Source organism: Dama dama, chromosome 2 (assembly GCF_033118175.1).
Source record: "Dama dama isolate Ldn47 chromosome 2, ASM3311817v1, whole genome shotgun sequence".
Classification (NCBI taxonomy): domain Eukaryota; kingdom Metazoa; phylum Chordata; class Mammalia; order Artiodactyla; family Cervidae; genus Dama; species Dama dama.
Window position 1 is genome coordinate 33,179,014 of NC_083682.1, and position 19,840 is coordinate 33,198,853.

The 19,840-nt window shown below is 46.3% G+C and overlaps 1 protein-coding gene across 1 annotated transcript in view; it reads right to left on the reverse strand.

The window, feature by feature from the left end:
- The window catches only part of TENM4 (teneurin transmembrane protein 4), a 759,511-nt gene that overhangs the window by 17,804 nt on the left and 721,867 nt on the right, over nucleotides 1–19,840 (reverse strand). The window contains exons 27-29 of the mRNA XM_061168374.1: nucleotides 10,610–10,782; nucleotides 5,595–5,830; nucleotides 2,237–2,533 (exon numbers count right to left, since the gene is read on the reverse strand). Coding sequence (XP_061024357.1) covers nucleotides 2,237–2,533; nucleotides 5,595–5,830; nucleotides 10,610–10,782 — 706 coding nt within the window. The remainder of the gene's footprint in view (nucleotides 1–2,236; nucleotides 2,534–5,594; nucleotides 5,831–10,609; nucleotides 10,783–19,840) is intronic.

The following is a 19,840-nucleotide window of genomic DNA, read 5'->3' on the forward strand; positions in this document are numbered from 1 at the left end:
CCTTCCTAAGAGATCAATGCAAAGACATAGAGGAAAACAATAGAATGGGAAAGACTAGAGATCTCTTCAAGACAATTAGAGATACCAAGGGAACATTTCATGCAAAGACGGGCACAATAAAGAACAGAAACAGTATGGACCTAACAGAAGCAGAAGATATTAAGAAGAGGTGGCAAGAATACACAGAAGAACTATACAAAAGAGATCTTAATGAGCCAGATAACCACGATGGTGTGATCACTCACCTAGAGCCAGACATCCTGGAGTGTGAAGTCAAGTGGGCCTTAGGAAGCAACACTATGAACAAAGCCAGTGGAGGTGATGGAATTCCAGCTGAGCTATTTCAAATCCTAAAAGATGATGCTGTGAAAGTGCTGCACTCAATATGCCAGCAAATTTGGAAAATGCAGTAGTGGCCACAGGACTGGAAAAGGTCAGTTTCATTCCAATTCCAAAGAATGACAATGCCAAAGAATGTTCAAACTACTGCAGAATTGCACTCATTTCACATGCTAGCAAAGTAGTGCTCAAAATTTTCCAAGCTAGGCTTCAACACCATGTGAACTGAGAACTTCCAGATGTTCAAGCTGGATTTAGAAAAGGCAGAGAGGAACCAGAGATCAAACTGCCAACATCCATTAGATCATAGAGAAAGCAAGAAAGTTTCAGAAAAACATCTACTTCTGCTTCATTGATTATGCTAAAGCCTTTGACTATATGGATTGCAACAAACTGCAAAATTCTGAAAGAGTTGGGAATACCAGACCACCTTACCTGCCTCCTGAGAAATCTGTATACAGGTCAGGAAGCAACAGTTAGAACCGGACATGGAACACCAGACTGGTTCCAAATTGGGAAAGGAGTACTTCAAGGCTGTATCTTGTCACCCTGCTTATTTAACTTTTACACAGAGTATATCATGTGAAATGCCAGGCTGGATGAAGCACAAGCCAGAATCAAGACTATTGGGAGAAATATCAATAACCTTAGATATGCAGATACCACCCTAATGGCAGAAAGCAGAGAGGAACCAAAAAGCCTCTTGATGAAAGTCAAAGAGGAGAGTGAAAAAGTTGGCTTAAAACTCAGCTTTCAAAAAACAAAGACCATGGTATCTGGTCCCATCATTCCGTGCCAAATAGATGGGGAAACAATGGAAACAGTGAGAGACTTTATTTTCTTGGGCTCCAAAATCACTGCAGATGGTGACTGTGGCCATGAAATTAAAAGATGCTCGCTCCTTGGAAGAAAAGCTATGACAAACCTAGACAGTGTATTACAAAGCAGAGAGAGACATTAATTACTTTGCCAACAAAGATCTGTATTGTCAAAGCTATGGTTTTTCCAGTAGTCATGTATGGATGTGAGAGTTGGACCATAAAGAAGGCTGAGTGCTGAAGAATTGATGCTTTTAAACTGTGGTGTTGGAGAAGACTCTTGAGAGTCCCTTGGACTGCAAGGAGAACCAACCAGTCAAATTTTAAACTCAACCCTGAATACTCATTGGAAGAACTGATGCTGAAACTGAAACTCCAATATTTTGGCCACCTGATGCAAAGACCTACTCATTAGAAAAGGCCCTGATGCTGGGAAAGATTGAAGGCAGGAGGAGAAGTGGACAACAGAGGATGAGATGGTTGGATGGCATCATTGACTCAATGGACATGAGTCTGAGCAAACTCTGGGAGATGGTGAAGGACAGGGAAGGTGAAGGACAAGATGTGTTGTAGTCCATGGAGTCACAAAAAGTCAGACACAACTGAGCCAATGAGCAACACGATGAAATGAACCCTGATTTGAAGCAGAAAGACTTCCTAACGCCACTCTTAGTATGTGATACTCAGGATTAAGCACCTCTTCCTTAATACTGATCCCCTGGCTACCACCTTGATCTCTGTGACCAGGTCACACCAGGCACCCTAGACCTCGAGCAGACCCCAAATCCTGCTCCATAAGTCCAGATAGTGTTTGGGCCTAGCTCCCATCTATCAGGTGGGACTTTCACATTCTCCTACCCCAGGAGCCCCCACTTGTCATAACATCACCATAATCCATCCAGACTCCACCCAGGAAGCCCCTGACCCTTTGATGCAGATTTTCCTGAACATTTCCTTTTGGAGACCACATGGGTCAGATCTGTCCCATCGAGGTCAACAGGCTGGGTCTGGACTTAGGCTGAGCATAATGAAGATCTTCTACATGGCAAGGCCAGTGATGGAGGCAGACAGACACCTGCCTTCTCTAAGTAGGTGTAGCTCCATGTCTTCCCATCAGCGAAGATCCTGGATGTGATGCGACCCGCCTGGTCGTATTCCATCCTCTCAGACATGGTGCCCCTCTGGACACCAGCAATGTGGCCCCCCGGGGAGTATGTCACGTTGACGCCGTTCAGCCTGCTGCTGGGTGACCAGAGGCTGGGCCGCCCCGTCTGGTCATACAGAATGCGGAGGGTGAACTTGCGGTGGTCGTCATAGATCTTCTCCGTGCGTGTCACGCGGTCAAAGTCCAGAGACAGGAGGTTCCGGTTGTGAACCTGGAGGAGGGGGTAGGAGGAGACAGAGAGTCAGTCTAGACATCGAGAACTTGGTCTGAGAAGCTCCTGAGTAGAGGGGACGGCATGGGTCTTGGGTGACAACAGACAAGGGTTTGGACTGTGGCTCCGTCAAGTTTCCTCATCTGTAAAACGGGAACAGTCGTGCCAACTGCATAGGGCTCTCGTGAGGATAAAGACAAGGCAGGGTCTGGGTAAACAGAAGCATATACGATCCATATAATTTCCTAATGTGATTCTCCTCATGAGGAGACAAAGGCAGATCCTTCTTAACTCCCTCCTGGAGAGGGAGCGGACATGAGGGTCTAGTAAGTCAGTGCCTGACCCCGTATTTCATGTGCCAGGCACTGCGCTTGTGTTTGACACCAGGTAGACACAGTCAAGGACAGGCTCAAGATCCCACAGCTGGTGAGTGGCGGGGCCTGGATTCGACTCTCACCACTGCAACATGCCAACATGTGATCTGTGGTCCTTCTTGGGGCCTTGGACTCCCCATCCCCTCTGGGGTCTCTCCTGCCCTCTGCCACCACGATCAGGGTCTCCTGGTCACTTCAGTTAGCTCCCAAGGCATCTTTTTCTTCCTGGAGGCCCTGGGAGGCAGTGTGTGTGTGAGTCTGGGATGCCTTCTCGGGCTGTGGGTCACCGCTTGGGGAACACTATCCTAGGTTTTGGAACATTTGCTCCCGGCAGGTGGCACAGTGGTAAAGGATCTGCCTGCCAATGTGGGAGATGTGAGTTCGATCCCTGGGTCAGGAAGATCCCCTGGAGTAGAAAATGGCAACCCACTCCAGTATTCTTGCCTGAAAAGTTCTATGGACAGAGGAACATGGAACCATTAAATGACAGCAAATGATCGTGGTAATTCTCAGAGGAAGTAGAGATGTGTGTGTCTCACCCTTCTCCCCAAACAAATTCTAAAGCCTTGAAAATCAGGATTTATAATGATGGTGCTGAGACGACTTTAGCTCTGAATGGCCTGTTTATAATAAGGTTGCTTTCCCAAGGGTAATCAAATACAACTGCAGAAGCAAAAACAGTATGGCAGACAATTCCCATGAAAAATCAGAGGTGTTGGAGGCTGAAGCTGTGTTCTTTGCAGAGAGGGCAGAGGGAGAAGCAGGTTCTATACTTCCAACGATGATGGGGGTCCTTTCAAAGCATCTTTGGGAAGGTCCCTTGTGACTCCCCTCAAGGTGCTACCACCCAGCCAGTTGCCCACCTCTCCCCATGGAGGGCCCCCAGTGAAGAGGAGCTACACCTCTGTCGCAAAATTAATAAAATTGAATTAAGCAGCTCACTGGGGAACTGCCTAATGCTTCCTGTGCTTGGCAGAGGCAGCAATGAGATTATTTTACATCTTTCTTTATTAAAAAAGTTCCAAGTTGTATAAAAAATGAACTGCATTAATGGGGAGGTACACTCGGCTAACAGTCTCATTCTGCATGCCGCCACTGTGGGTGGCCATTTATTTTGGGAGGACTTGGGAGGTGGCGGCCACCTGACCGGAGCATCATTCATCTCAGCCTAGGAGAGGGACCCATTAATGGCTGGGAAGTTTTTGGTCCAGTTCACGTGGCAGAGAGGAAATCCTAACAGCACTAATGGCAGCTCTTTATTGAGCACCTGGGGCCTTCCAGCACTGGGCTAGGTGCTTCAAAAATATCATCTGGTTTCTGCAGAGGAATCTGAAGCTCAGAGGAGCTGCTCAAGGCTACACACGTGGCCCCCAGGCAGGAATCAAACCTGGGTCAAGCCTTCTATTTAGCCCATTGCCTCAGATGTGTGTGAAGGACTCTGGGAGAATTCACACAGGGGGCTCGGTAAGTCTGCAGACAGTGTCCCACAGAGAACAAAGACAGCTAGACCTTCCTTGGGGAATCAGTGGAAGGCTGTTTCCTACATCAGACAGATAGTTGTTGGATTCTTGAGGACCACAGGAAGCCCTGTTTTCTGGGCTCCAGTTGTGTGATACTGAAACAGTCACATACCTGTCTGCTGTGAGAAGGGCACCATGAGACAGTGTGCATATTTCTAGTTGCTGCCTAACTATTCGAGTCTGGAAAAATCCCTCCTTTCTCTGGACCCTGGTCACCTCCTACAGGAAACAGGGTCTTAAATGAACTTTCTTTGTGAGAAATGGCCGGGGGGTAGGGTGCAGTACAAGACATCCCCGGCCAGGTTGCATGAGGATGCAGCTTTGAGGAATCAGGAACATGTGGCCCAGTCCTGGGGTGCCCTGCAGCTCAGCAAGGCTGCATGGAGCACCTGTGTGCAGGTCTGCGAGGCGCTGTGCTGAACGTCAGGACTGGGCCCTCCACTTCCCTCTCCCCATCACCTGCCTTTCTGAAGCTGGAGGGAACTGGAGCTAGGTAATCTGGCCCTGGGGCAGAGGCCACACTACAGAGACATGGGAGTGAGGCAGTGAAAGTGCTCGTTCTGAGCATCCACACGCAGAAAAGTGCTCTGAGATGCCAGACTCCAGAAGCCAGCCCCCTGGCAGGGACGGCCACGGTGGAGTTGTTTTGCTCACTAAGGAAGAATAACTGCCTGCAAGGAGAATGTGGCTTAGGGTCCAAAAAGCTAAACTGAATCTTCATGCACGTTAGCAATGCGTGATAAGAATAACAACGACAACTAGAATAGGTATTACTGACTACTTTTATGTGCCAGATTCCATATGAGACACTTTATGTATTATTTCTAATCATTACAGCAACTTGTAAATTGGTTTCATCTTCCCCATTTTATGGATAATGAAATCGAGGCTTTACGAGGTCATGGATTTGCCCAAATGCACTCATGGAACAGAAGTTGGAAACCCAACTCAGAACTGACCAACATCAAGCCAGTGATCGTCTCTCTAGCACAAGTGAAAAATATCACGTGCACTTGCTGAACGTGTTCCCTTTTGCGGATGAAGAAACGGAGGCCCGGGAGCACCTTCTCCCCTAGTGTCAGCTTCCAGACCACAGCCCAGTTCTCAGAGTCCTCCTCCTCCCTGGCCCCCGGGACTCAGCCACCCCTGCTGGGAGGCCTTGCTCACCCGAAGCCGGCGCCCGAAGACGGTGACCTGGCCGCGAGCCTGCTCCTTGCGCTGCCGCCACTCCACCAGGTTGAGGCCGTTGTCGATGGGCAGCGTGACGTTCCTCTTGCCCACGGTGGGGTTGACGGTCCCGGCCAGCAGGTGGGGCTCCGTCTGCAGGGCCACCTCCATGCCGTTGGCCAGCAGCAGCCGCAGGGAGCCGTCGGCCCCGATGAAGTAGCTGTTCCGGACCTGGTCTGGGGGACAGACGAGGGGCGACTCTGTTTAGGAGGGCTGAGGAGGGGCGGAGCTGTACCGCAGAGGCACAGGTGTGGTCTTCAAATGTGCTTACGTTTCTGACCACAGAAGCAAAACACTGTCATTGAAGAACACTAGAAAAATATATGGAGGTCCCTGAGCTCAATCTCCAAAGGAAACTACTGTAAATATTTTGGTATGTTCCCAGATTTCACAATATTTCTGAATACATTTATGGTTAAAAATGGCTGCTTATAGAGTTTTTACTGATCACTGTTATTTTATTGTTGAATGTGTTCATAACATTTTTCGTAATGACTGTACGCTATGCCATTATATGGAAATACCAGAACTTATTCGATCGGTCCTCAAATAGATATTCTGATTATTTCCAATTTTGCATGATTACAACACTGCAAATAAATATCTGTTGATCATTATGCTAAAGTGAAAGAAGTCAGGCACAAAAGGCCAGATATTATATGAATCAGTCTATATAATATGCAATATCTGCAAAAGGCCAACTTGTAGAGAGAAAGTAGTGAGGGAAAGGGAGAAAGGGGTATGACTGCTAATGACTATGGGGTATTCTCTTGGGGGTGATAAAAAAATTTCTGAAATTAGATAGTGGTAATGGTTGCACAACTTTGTAAACATACTGAAAACCACTGAATCATACTCTTTAATAGACTGGATTTTAGAGTGTGTGAATTATATCTTTATTAAAAATATACTTTTTGGATAAATCAATGTCTTCACTTTGGGTTATTTAATCAAAATAGACTCCTAAAAGTAGGAGTCCTAGAGCAAAGGGTTGAACATCTTTAAAGTTTTCCCACTATGGTAACAACACTCTTTACAATAAGGTGAAAAATAGCTCCAATATGTAAATCAGTGACAGAATGCCAAATATATGTTTTAAATCACTGTCACATATAAACATATATGTGTCATATGTGTACATATATGACAATGAATTTAAAGTAGACTTAATTTTGAAATTTTAAACCTGATTTTTAATTAGGATCTTTAGCTAATAGAACCTTCTGGAGAAAAAGTAAATTTAAGCTGTAAAATGCACACTGTGTTCTTTTCTAAAAATGGAAAAACCTGAGTTTTTACTGCAGTCATCCTCCTCTCGCCCTTCGTCAGCTGCTGCTTCTGTCTGCACTGCCCCTCTGTTTAATAAACGCAAGCCCAAGCCCTTCCTTCAAGGCTCTGTGTAAACGTCATCTCTTCCCAGCAGCTTCCCTTGTTCCTCTGGTTAGAATGAAAGCCTCCCCCTCCCTTAGCCTCTTTCCAGGTCTCAACAGTGGTTCTGCAGCTGAGTGGTGCAGGGGTTCACCGCTCCGTGAATGAACGAACTCTCAAACACTTCAGTTCAGTCGCTCAGTCATGTCTGATTCTTTCCGACTCCATGGATTGCAGCACCCCAGGCCTCCCTGTCCATCATCAACACCCAGAGTCCACCCAAACCCATGTCCATTGAGTCGGTGATGCCATCCAACAATCTCATCCTCTGTCGTCCCCTTGTCTTCCTGCCCTCAATCTTTCCCAGCATCAGGGTCTTTTCAAATGAGTCAGCTCTTCTCATCAGGTGGCCAAAGTTTTGGAGTTTCAGCTTCAACATCAGTCCTCCCAATGAACACCCAGGACTGACCTCCTTTAGGATAGACTGGTTGAATCTCCTTGCAGTCCAAGGGACTCTCAAGAGTCTTCTCCAACATCACAGCCCAAAATCATCAATTCTTCGGCACTCAGCTTTCTTTACAGTTCAACTCTCACATCCATACATGACTACTGGAAAAACCATAGCCTTGACTAGATGGACCTTTGTTGGCAAAATAATGTCTTTGCTTTTTAATGTGCTATCTAGGTTGGTCATAACCTAGTGAATAGTGAAAAGCACTACTGCACTGAGATTAAGAGCACAGACTTTGGAGCCAGACCTCCTGGACTCAAGTCCTACCTCTGCTGCTCTCTTCCTGCAAGACCTTGGGCAAATCCCTTAAGCTTTCAGGCCTCTGTTTCTTTATCTGTTCATTTGGGATAATAACTGTACTCTTACCTCTCGGGATTAAGTGGGATGATGACTATGAGGATCTGAGAAGGGCGCTGAGGCTCTAGTGTGTGTTACGTAAATGTTAGTGATCACTAGTTGTGTGTGCCGTGCGCTGTGCTGGTCACTGTCACGTCTACCTTTCATCATCTTCTCTCCATCTTCTCTGATCCAAGTCACACACCTGTCAGAGTGAACTTTTCTAGTACCGATCATGGTCCTTCCATAGCTCCCCTTTCCCTGTAGATTCATGCTTAAGAGAATATGTCCCAGAGCCCATTTGTCTGGGTCCAAATACCTACTAGTTGTGTGACTTTGGATAAGCCACTTAAGCTCTTGATGCCTCATTATCTTCATTTGGAAAAATGGAGATATTCATCATACCTCAGAGTGTCGTTGTATTTAAAAAGGACAATGAATATGAAATAATAAACATATACTTCACACAGAATAAGTGCTCAAAGTGATAGCTATTGTTGTTATTATTGCGTGTGCTCAGTAAACATTTGCTGGATCAGACTAAATATACACTGGGCTGTGTCAAGCAATGAGGATACAGTGGTTTCTGTAGGGAACCCTCACTGAATCTTCCCTGTGAGGAAGTGTGTGTGTGAATCTTCCCTCCCCCCACCATCTTTCTCCCCTTCTCTCTCCCACACACGCAGAATTCTAAAATCTGCCTCAAACTTGCCATGCATTATTCAGTGACAATCTGTATTTTACTCCCTTTGAACAGTGAAAAAGCCTGTGTCAATTTATCTTTTAAAGCTGTTCCTTGCTGAATCCACATATGTCCATTAACGGTGCCTGCGGATGGAACAGCATCTGCAGAGGCCCCATCTCAAACGATCCCCGTTTAATGTGAGCTGTGACTTCCCAAGGCTGCTGCTCATTAGTAGCTGCTTCTTATTTCTTCCTATAGTTCAGACATAAGATGAAACCGAACGAGCTTTTTTGACAAAGACTCTACTGAAGCGGCTGCAAAACCGAGCATCTGAGTCTGGTACGAAATGAGGAAAGAGAGCTTGGCAGAGGTAGCAAAGAGGAGAGAGAGGTATCAGCTTTCCTGGATTTCAAGATGGACTTTTGACATTTTAATGTTTCTGAAATTGGAATGTGTCTTAAGTCCTCGTATGGATTTTGAACAGTGCATCTCCCGGCCCCCTCCACATGAAAAGTTGTTATTAAATTGATGCTACATTTAAAAACTGAGGAGATGTGTCACTTTTGAATTTTTAAAAGTTGTCTAAATATTAGACGGCCGGCCTGCTTTAACTTTTGAGAAAAATGTTGCAATCCGGCTTAGACGTATGGAGCAGAGGAGGCAATTCTTAACCACAGGGAAGAAAACAGGTTTGAAGGATGAGATGTTTGTGTGTCATCAGCTGCCCTCTCATCCTTGGTCAGTCAGAACCCTGGCTGGCTAGGAATTGGTTCCTTTTCTCAGGAATAAATACCTAGGGTCTGTCCCAACCCACTGCTAAAGGTGTTTGGTGAAGAAGGAATTCCAGGGCTTGATTTCTCTTTCTTTGACTGGAAACTGATACTGTTCTTTGAGTTTTGTTAAAGGCATAGGACTACAGTTGGGGTAAAAATGGTTGTGGAAATACATGGTTATTCTCTTACGGTAAATCAAAGTGCCTGTTAATTAGTTAATTAATCCAACAAGTACTTCCTAAGCAGTACTATGTGCCTGGCCCATGCCAGTCCCTCTATGTTTGTTGTCTGAAGAAACTGTCTGAGCAGCCCTAGGAAGCAGGACTTGTAATTTAGCCCCATTTCCCAGACCCAGAAACTGAGGATCAGAGAAGAGTGACTCCACCCAGTCCACTCCGGAGCTGGTACAGCATGTGCAGGGGCCCGGTATGTCTGCCCTGGAACTGCCGGGCACCATTCAACATGGCTCTAGCTTGCTTTCTTTCCCCAGAGTAGAAACTTGAGGGCCACGGTGATGGGGTGACAGAGTCAGGACTAGAATTTGGGGCTCTGACTCTCAGACCAAGACTCTTTTTATGGCTTTGTGTCAAAGCTTTGGGGAGTATGCCAGGGAAAAACATCAAATAAGACTTTCCCTAGTGACCCCTTCTTTTCTTTCTTGCTTACTAAGTCCAACAAAACTACAAGCTCCACTTTGGGTCACCACGCCCCGTGAGAACAATCGTGGCAAGCAATTCACAGCAAGATTACTTCTTTGTGATTTATCTGAAGCTAAAAGATCAACTCATAGCAGGGTTTATTTGATGGACGCAGAAAAGGGACTCTTCTCCATAGAGTCCTAGAAGAGGGACAAGGCACTCTCACCCAAGTTTCAGGGAGGCCTTCTCCAAGGCCCAAATCCCTTTCATAATTAGGTGTAATTATTCTTGTCCTTTGTCCTCGCCAGGCACCAGAGTGAGAGTCAGTCTTTAATCTGGGAGCCACTGGAATGGCAGAATAGCGAGGTCACCTGGATTAGCAGCTAATGGATTCTCTACCCTTTGTTCTGCTGATAATGGGATGAGACAATGAAATATTACTCTGAAGCTTGTGGGAGAGACTCTACAGGGCTCAGGCTGGTGTGTTTTGCAAATCAGGTGATGATACAGCAAGAATCCAGTTGTCATGCTTTTCTGTTCTTGGGCAGCTGCAGTAGTAGCAGCTTGTTTCTCGTGTCATCCTTCTCCAAAGGGGGCCTCCCCACCCCACTGTCTCCAAGTCCCCAGTCCCCTGGCTGGCTTACCTTGCAGCAGTGTATAGAAGGCACCTGAGGCAGACAGGTTGGTGGTTATGGTGACGTCGTCCTTGCTGGAGGTCTCCACCTGGACATGCACTGAGCTGTCTGTATCACTTCGGAAACTGCTCACCTGGCCGGTCGGGAAGGTCACATTTGTCAGGCGGCCAAAGCTGTCATACCTGAAAACCAAGGGGTGGCTCTGAGTAACAGAGATATAATGGTGCTATTGCTGGAGCTTGGCATGTTCATGCCATGGTTTTTTATGTTCCACTTTTCTTTCTGCTCAGATACATTTCCATGTCTCCAACATCTCTTTGGACACAACTCCACCTGCTGATATTCAACTGCAGGCAGACAGCTTCTCTCTCTTGAGTCTTCCTTTCCTAATTCTGTAGAGTGGAGATGCTCTCCCCACCCTCCAGGATTCCTGTGAGCAATGTGTGGAAGTGCCCTGTTGCTATGAGCTAATACTCACTCACTAAGAGCCAGATGATGGTGCCCCAGGTGGCGCTAGTGGTAAAGAATCTGCCTGCCAATGCAGGAGACCTAAGAGATTCAGGTTCGATCCCTGGGTCAGCAAGATTCCCGGAGCAGGAAGTGGCAACCCATTCCAGTATACTTGCCGGGAGAATCCCATGGATAGAGGGGCCTGGCGGGCTACATACAGTTCACATGGGGCCACAAAGAGCTGGACACGATTTAGCATGTGCATATGCGCGCACGCACACACACACACACACACACACCCCTGAGATGGATGATCCAGTCTTAGAGCTGGGCGACTCCCAGAGGCAAGGAGTCAAAGTGGATGCATGAATACCTTCTCAAACCTCCCTGTCCCCCCAACACAAGAACTGGTTAAACAGGTTTCTCCCAACCAGCACTAGACATGGGGCTTCCTAGGAAGCCACAGAGCCTGGGAAAAGGGGCCTCTGAATTCAGACCAGAATTCTGCTGCCAAAGAAGCAGGCTACACAGATAGGCTCCTGCAGCCTCTTCACATCTGGATTTCACATCTGGCACCAAGCAGCGCTCAAAACCCACAGCTTTGCTCTGGTGTGGTCTTTCTAAAGCATCACAAGTGAATTTGATTCTCTCTCCCATTCTCCTGATGATAAAAGAAATAACCTAAAATTATTCAACACCCACAATACGGCATTCAGATACGGTGCTAGTGCTTTTCATATATTCTTTCCCTTAACCCTTACAACTAGTCTAAAAGACACATATTAGCCCTTTTTTGGAGGACACTCAGAAAGGGAAGTCACTCGTTCCAGGTCACACAGCTAAGTGTGATAGAGTCGAAATTTGAACTTAGATCTCTCTGCTTGCAAGCCGACACTTGCTTCTCTGTCTTCAGAGAGTGTTTCCAGACCACCTATTTGCATGTGGCCATGGCGTGTGCTCTCCTACCTGCTACAGAGAGGCTGGCAGATGGCAGGGAGTTGGCTACTAACAGGCAGGTTTGAAGAGCCTTTCTGCACTTGTATGTGAATGGGGATGGGCTTCTCAGGTGGTAGTAAAGAACCTGCCCGCCAATGCAGGAGGCACAGCTTCGATCCCTGGGTGGGGAAGACCCGTGGAGGAGGGCATGACAACCCAGTCCAGTGTTCTTGCCTGCAGAATCCCATGGACAGAGGAACCTGGCAGGCTACAGTCCACGGGATCACAAAGAGTTGGACACGACTGAAGCAACTTAGCACACACGCAGGTGAACGGGCATAAAGTTCTTCACCCAGGTGCCAATGTTTCTGACTTCTACTCAGGCTCAAGCCTGCAGCATGGGTTCAGCTGTGGATGTCTCCCTCGTGTACTCTGGGTCTCCCGCTGGACTTCTTTTCCTGCTCAGCTTTTACTACTGGGGTAAAGCTGTTCTCTGGGTGCCAGAGAAAAGGGTTTTAACTGTGGTGAAATGAAAGGCCTGAAAGTCTAGCTCCATCCTGGCTCTTCTTCTCCTGATTCCTTCAGCTGGGCCTGGCTTCCTGATGGGCCCCTGGGGCCCTGTAGCTCCTATGGTTTCAGGTGAGACTTGGTAGGTGAGACCAGGCAGGGCTTCGCTGAGCAATTTTCTGCTCAAGGTCAGATTTGGATGCTGCATGGGTTCTGCCATCCGCCCACTCTTTCTGTCCCCATGGCTGGCTGGTACTGATCACGGACTGATAACAGTCCCGGGCACAGTCTGCCACAGAGGAGGTGTTGGTGAAGCCCAGTCCTTGACTCAAGACTGACTTTAGGGGGAGAGCCAAGGGGCTTTGGGTGAGCTGAATCTTTGGTGCTGAGGTCTGAGGAAGGCGAATGGATGCCCTTTCCGTGATGGCAAGAAAAGCAGGGGTTGCAACCATAAACCTCAGGCCTGGGGGTTGGGTGGGGCAAGGCTGTGCGGATGTATGGGGTTGCAAAGAGTCGGACACGACTGAGCAAGTTTCACTTTCAGAGGCAGTTAAAGGATTTGGAAAACTGTTTCCTGTCATGATTCTCTCATTTTTCTCTCTTTGTACCAAGTCAGGTTCTTTTAAGGGAAGGTCAGTCTGGCTCAGCAGAGAGCAGCGGCGAGGCCTGACCTGGAATGGAGGGTGAGAAGTGCAGAGTGCCTCTCAGAGAGGGTGAGGGCATGACTCTGAAAGACCGCTGTGGGCAGTCTTGGGTTAAAGATCTGGACTGTCTGTCTTAAGGCCTCTCTCACCTGGAGGAGCCCACAGCTTTGCTCCCCTTAATTCTGGGAGAGGCTGGTGTGCTTTTTAGTCCTTTGTGGCTGCTGGAAATTTGAACAGGAAGGAATTTCACAAAAATGTTTGCAGCGGCTATCTCTGGGAGCTAGAATTACAGGGGATTTTAGTTGCTTCTTTATATGCATTTTATAGTCTCAATATTTTTAATAATTAACACGGATGATTTTCATCATTAGAAAAGTGCTATGACGGGGCTTCCCTGGTGGTCCAGTGGTAAAGAATCTGCCTTGCAATGCAGTGGACGTGGGTTCCATCCCTGGTCAGGGAGCTAAGACCCCACATACCCCGGGGCGACTAAGCCCGTGCGCCACAGCTACTGAGTCTGCCAGCTTTGCAAGTAAGACCCCAGCCAAATACATACATTAATAAAAAGAAGAAGAAAAGAAAAGTGCTGTGACAAGGCAAGTAATGCCTCATGAGCATGGCCACCTTGGGGAAGAGGACTTTTTAAATTGCTGGTAATTTTAGAAGTATGTCATTTAGAGGACATCTGCCAATAACAACCTGTAGGCCAAATATGACTACAGAATCCCCAATTTTTGAGCCCCAAATCAAGACTCCCTGCTCTCTATACCCCCCCTCCCAACAAAAACCCCATTCTGTCCCTTTAACTGCAGTCTATGAGTAAGCTGAGTGCTGTCAGATCCCCAGTCATCTTGGAAGGTAACAGGAAGATCGGTTTCAGTCTGACAGTTTCACGGGATGGGTATGCTGTTCTAGTCAGGTTCTTTGAACACCTATGATCCATGTACACACTCTTTATTAATCTAATTTCCTGGCCTATCTGGATAAAAAAGATTTTATTACACCGTGCAAAATACTTAAAAAGGAGTTCTGGAGTCTTACAATTTTGACTTGATAGATTATTCACTGGGCTTCCCTGGTGGCTCAGATTGTAAAGAATCTGCCTGCAATGCAGGAGACTTGAGTTTGACCCCTTAGTATGGAAGATCTCCTGGAGAAAGGTATGGCTATCCACTCCAGTATTCTTGCCTGGAGAATTTCATGTCACCTTGATGCTACTTCTATCAAAGCCCTGCTCAAATGCCACCACCTACTGGTCTCCCCATCCCTTCTTCTCCCAGTGATCCTCTGGAATGTGCCCCCTGCATCACAACAGCTGATGGACAACCTGTCTCCTGCTTTGGCCTCGGAGCACCTGAGTCAGGACAGGATTGTGAGGTCAGACAGACAGGCTGGGAATCTGGATGACAGCATCTGCCAGCCATGGGACCCTGGAGGACTGGCCTTCGGTTCATCTCAGCTTCCCTAGCATGGGGGCTGGGAGAGAGAATATGAGCCGGGGATGGTGGCCGAATAGATAAATGAATGTAGGATTGCGTGTGCAAGGCCTCTTTCCTGCTTCTTCAGGGAAGAGAGACCATGATTCACTCACAGGCCACCCGCTGCAGGACCTAGAGAGGCCTGACACACAGTAGGTCCCTGGTGAGCACCTGCTGAACGCACAAATATGGAAACAACCGCTTTCACTAAATGATACTTGAGCAATCTCTGCAGGCATCTCCCCAGAGCTTTAGCTTCCAGGCTAGAAAGAGGCTTTGCATAAAGGCAGACAATTGTAATTATTATTGAAGGTGGCCCGTAATACATAATTAAATTGAGCCTGAAGATGATATGATGAAAAGGCCGGATGCTGTCAAGATCTGGCTTTCTAGGAGATGGCCAAAAAGCAGTAATTTCCACTCTTCATATTTTCCATTAGAAGGACTGAATGTCTTAATTAAATGAACATCAAACGGCACAGCCCATTTATAGAATTTTCTTGTCTCTTATTCACTCATTTCACTGCTTTCTGGAGCTTGAGAAAGGCCACTGACTCTCTCTGCCACCTGATCAATTCCTGTGATTATCCCATCTGAAGCCGTGCTTCTGTGGGGAGGAGCTGGGGCTACCCATTCTCTGGACCTTGACCTTTGCCCTATGGCTGCCTAGGTGCATCCCTCTCTCTTCCTGGTACCCATTTGCTAAGGGAAAGGATGCGGGTGCTTCCCAGCAGGACGCTGGAGACAGGTCTCTCTATCTGCAGGGTCTGGATTCCAGCCCCATGAGGGACAACTTCTGGACAATGGCTTAGATACATCTGTTGCAGCTTTACTTAAATTACTGGCCAATGTTCTTCCTTTCTATTGCAGAATAACTGAAGGAACAGGTCAGTGTGGGAAGGTCCTTGAAGTCAGATGGTTTAGGTTTTGAATCTAGGCTCTACACTTGCCAGCAATGCAACCCTAGAGGGCAGGCACTCAGTTCTGCTTCCCTGCTAACCATTCAACCCCCGCCACAGATGGTATTATTTCAGGCAGGTTATATAGCATAACCCTTGTGTGTCTCTGAATTCTCCTCTGTAAGACATGGGTAACAATACCTGTCTCAGGGAGATACTGTGAAGGTCAAGCAAGGTAACATATTTCAATGCCAGTTCCTTTCAGCGCCTGCAGGACCCCATGAGATCGCCCTTACTAGACTGTCAACTCTCTGAGGGAAGCACCTTTGTTCGGTCACTGGTGTATCCCTAGAACTTAGGGGAGGGCCTGGCATAGAGTTCAGTTCAGTTGCTCAGTTGTGTCCGACTCAACTGGTGTGCTTTTTAGTCCTTTGTGGCTGCTGGAAATTTGAACAGGAAGGAATTTCACAAAAATGTTTGCAGCAGCTATCTCTGGGAGCTAGAATTACAGGGGATTTTAGTTGCTTCTTTATATGCATTTTATAGTCTCAATATTTTTAATGTCAGGCTTCCCTGTCCATCACCAACTCCTGGAGCTTGCTCAAACTCATGTCCATCAAGTCGATGATGCCATCCAACCATCTTGTCTTCTGTCCTCCCCTTCTCCTCCTGCCTTCAATCTTTCCCAGCATCAGGGTCTTTTTCAATGAGTCAGTTCTTTGCATCAGGTGGCCAAAGTATTGGAGCTTCAGCATCAGTCCTTCCAACGAATATTCAGGGCTCATTTCCTTTAGGATGGACTGGTTGGATCTCTTTGCAGTCCAAGAGACTCTCAACAGTCTCCTCCAACACCACAGTTCAAAAGCATCAGTTCTTCATTGCTCAGCTTTCTCTCACATCCAACTCTCATATCCGTACATGACTATTGGAAAAACCATAACCTTGACTAGATGGACCTTTGTTGGCAAAGTAATGTCTTTGCTTTTTAACATGCTGTCTAGGTTGGTCATAACTTTCTTCCAAGGAGCAAGCGTCTTTTTATTTCATGGCTGCAATCACCATCTGCAGTGATTTTGGAGCCCAAGAAAATTAAGTCTGTCACTCTTTCCATTGTTTCCCCATCTATTTGCCATGAAGTGACGGGACCAGATGCTATGATCTTAGTTTTCTGAATGTTGAGCTTTAAGCCAACTTTTTCACTCTCCTCTTTCACTTTCATCAAGAGGCTCTTTAGCTCTTCTTCGCTTTCTGCCATAAGACTGCTGTCATCTGCGTATCTAGTTTATTGATATTTCTCCCAGCAATCTTGATTCCAGCTTGTGCTTCATCCAGTCCGGCATTTTGTATAATGTACTCTGCATATAAGTTAAATAAGGAGGGTCACCATATACAGCCTTGACATACACCTTTCCCAATTTGGGAATTGGCCTGTTGTTCCATGTCCAGTTCTGACTGTTGCTTCTTCATCGGCATACAGACTTCTCAGGAGGCAGGTAAGGTGTTCTGGTATTCCCATCTCTTGAAGGATTTTCCATAGAGTAGATGCTCAATAATGTGAATGAGTGAGTGTAGGTGGAATGATCTGCTCATTCTTTTTTTTCCCTGCTTTTCCCAACTTTACCTTGAAGCCTATTCCTTCATACTTTCTGCCTTCCATTCCATTTGCTTCTGAACATGCTGAGTGCAAACCAGGCTTGGGGTGCTCATGCTGACTGCTTCCTTTGCTGGGAATGCTCTTCCTTCTAACCTTGATAGGGCTAGTTCCTTTTATTACTCACGTTTTAGTTCAAATGCTATTATGTCAGCAAGGCCTTCTCTGGTCACCCTTTCTGATGGGTCCTCCCATCTTGATCACATCAATCAGCGGTCCCCACCCTTTTCAGCACAAGGGATCAGTTTTGTGGAAGACAGCTTTTCCACAGACTGGGGGCAGGGGATGGTTTCAGGATGGTTCAAGCATGTTTCACAGATTATACACTTTATTTCTACTACTAATACATCAGCTCTGCCTTGGGTCACTGGGCATTAGATCCTGGAGGTTGGGGACCCCTGCATTATCTTATTTTACTGTTTTCACTTTGCATCTTGTTTACTTGCTTACCTGTTTGCTGTCTCTTTTCCCACTGGAATATAAGCTCCATGAAGGTAGGGACTTTGTATTCTTCGTGCCTGTTGCAGGACCCAGCACGTAAAAGGCACTCAGTACATATTTCTTGGACGAGTGAATGAATAGTAGGTATTGTTGTTTTTTTCAAGACCTAGCACGAGAATAACTAAGAACTCCACCCCTGTTACCCCTCACCTTCTGTGCGAGGAAGGGAAAGGTAACTAATATTCATATAGTACATTTTAGGTATTGAGCACTGTGCTCACAGCCATCTTTGGAGGTGAACATGATTATCATCATTTCACAACCAATGAAACTGAGGCTCAGAAAAGATAACTAACTTGCTTAAGATCACGTGGCTAACAGAGGCATATAGTTTCTGTCAGGTCTGTCTGATCTTAAAGCCTGTGTTCTTTCATCAAGCTTCCCGGAAAGGTGGTGCTGTTACAAATCAAAACCTTTGTGTTCAACTATGTTAAAGAAAAGATTGTGCTTGGAACTCTGAAGTGTGTAGACAAGATGGACAGCTTTCTCTTTGAGATACTTTTCTTTGCTTCCACTACAGTTAACTTTACAGTGAGGCTCAGCCCCCACCTGGGGTTGTGATGGAGACAGGCAGGAGATTGGTTTCTCACTATTTTCCCCCCACCAACTTTTCTTGACTTGTTTTTCCAAAGCATCTTTGGATTACAGAGAAAGAACACACACAGAAGATTCATAGATTCATAGCCATGGTTGCAAACTTGGCTGTCAGAAGAGGACCACTAGAAGCTATCTTCACACATACTGCAAGCGTTTCTTCTTCACACTCAATACTTCACATCTTGATCCACTTCACTACATGTGCTTGGTGAGGAAAATGCCACATTGCCTTTCTGATAGTTAACTTTTTGCTGATTGGGCACTTTTTAGTTGGAAAATAAAGATTTGCTTTTTTAGGACTTTCATCTAATGATTGTTCCAAACACCACCATCATCAACAAGAGGAAATGGCCACTGTATTCTCTGTGAATAATTACAGTTCACAGCCCATGCACACCCACAGATCCCTTGACCTCAGGTCTCTATAACAGAGTGGCATTACTAAACTAGTAACTACTCCAAAACTGCACAGAGGCAGGCTCCTTGTTGGCTCTGCAATAAAAATTTGTCCTTGCTGCCCATTTCCCATAGATTTAACTCCAATAATGAACTGTAGCCTTTAGGATTTCCAAGAGCTGGCCCACCCTACCTCCGTAGGTCTTCTCTCTCATTGATGTTATATTTGAGGCCATGCATCTGCTAGAAAGTTCTTAGGTAGATCTGGGATTGAACCCTGGCTGCTCTGCCATTTATGTGAACAGTGTCAGAGCCAGTCAGTGGCTGTGCTGCTTATTCTCTGCTCCCTCCTCAGATTCACTTTCCACCCCTCCCTGTGCCCTGACAGGCTGACCTCTGCAGACTGTATCCCTGGGGCCGCCTTTGCGGGCTTGCTTCTGGTTGGGTACAGCCAATGGTAGGCAGTGGTAAGAGACTGCAGGTCAAGAGGGGAAGTTTCCCTACTCTCTACCTCCTTTGGTCCCGTATTTCTAATAATGGATGCATCCACCCCAAATTATCGCTCCTACCAGATGCCTTCTACATGGCTGCAACTCCCACTGGGCTTAGTAGCAATATCTTGTTACTTCCCTGCCTTGCCCTTCAGCCTGAGGGTTGGTAATGGTTGTTCAGCGTTTTTAGAGCCTGGCTGCCTCATCATCCTTCCTTCGTTCCCTTATTCTTGCCTATAACTCTATACCATTTTTTCATTGGAAAGATTTTTTTTTTTTTTTTTTTTGCAGGATATAGAAATCTGGGTTGACAGATGTCTTTTTTCTTTCTTTCAGCATTTCTGTTTTCTAGTTTATAGGTATTTCTCAAATTTCTTCTTCTGATGAGAAGTCTGCTGTGATTATCTTTGCTCCTCTGTTAAAAAAAAAAAAAAAAAAGCCCTGTATGGCACTGCTTTCAGGATTCTCTTTTTCTTTTGTATTCAGCAGTTTGAATATGATATGCATAGATATCTATGGGTGTGTATGTACTTATTCTGCATGGTGTTTTCTGAGATTTTGGTCTGTGGTTTTGGTGTCTAATTACACATGGGTAGTTCTCAACCATTATTTCCTCAAATGTGTTTCCTGCCTTGTTCTTTCTTTCTTCCTCTGGAATTCTAATTAAATGTATATACTAGAGCAGTAGAT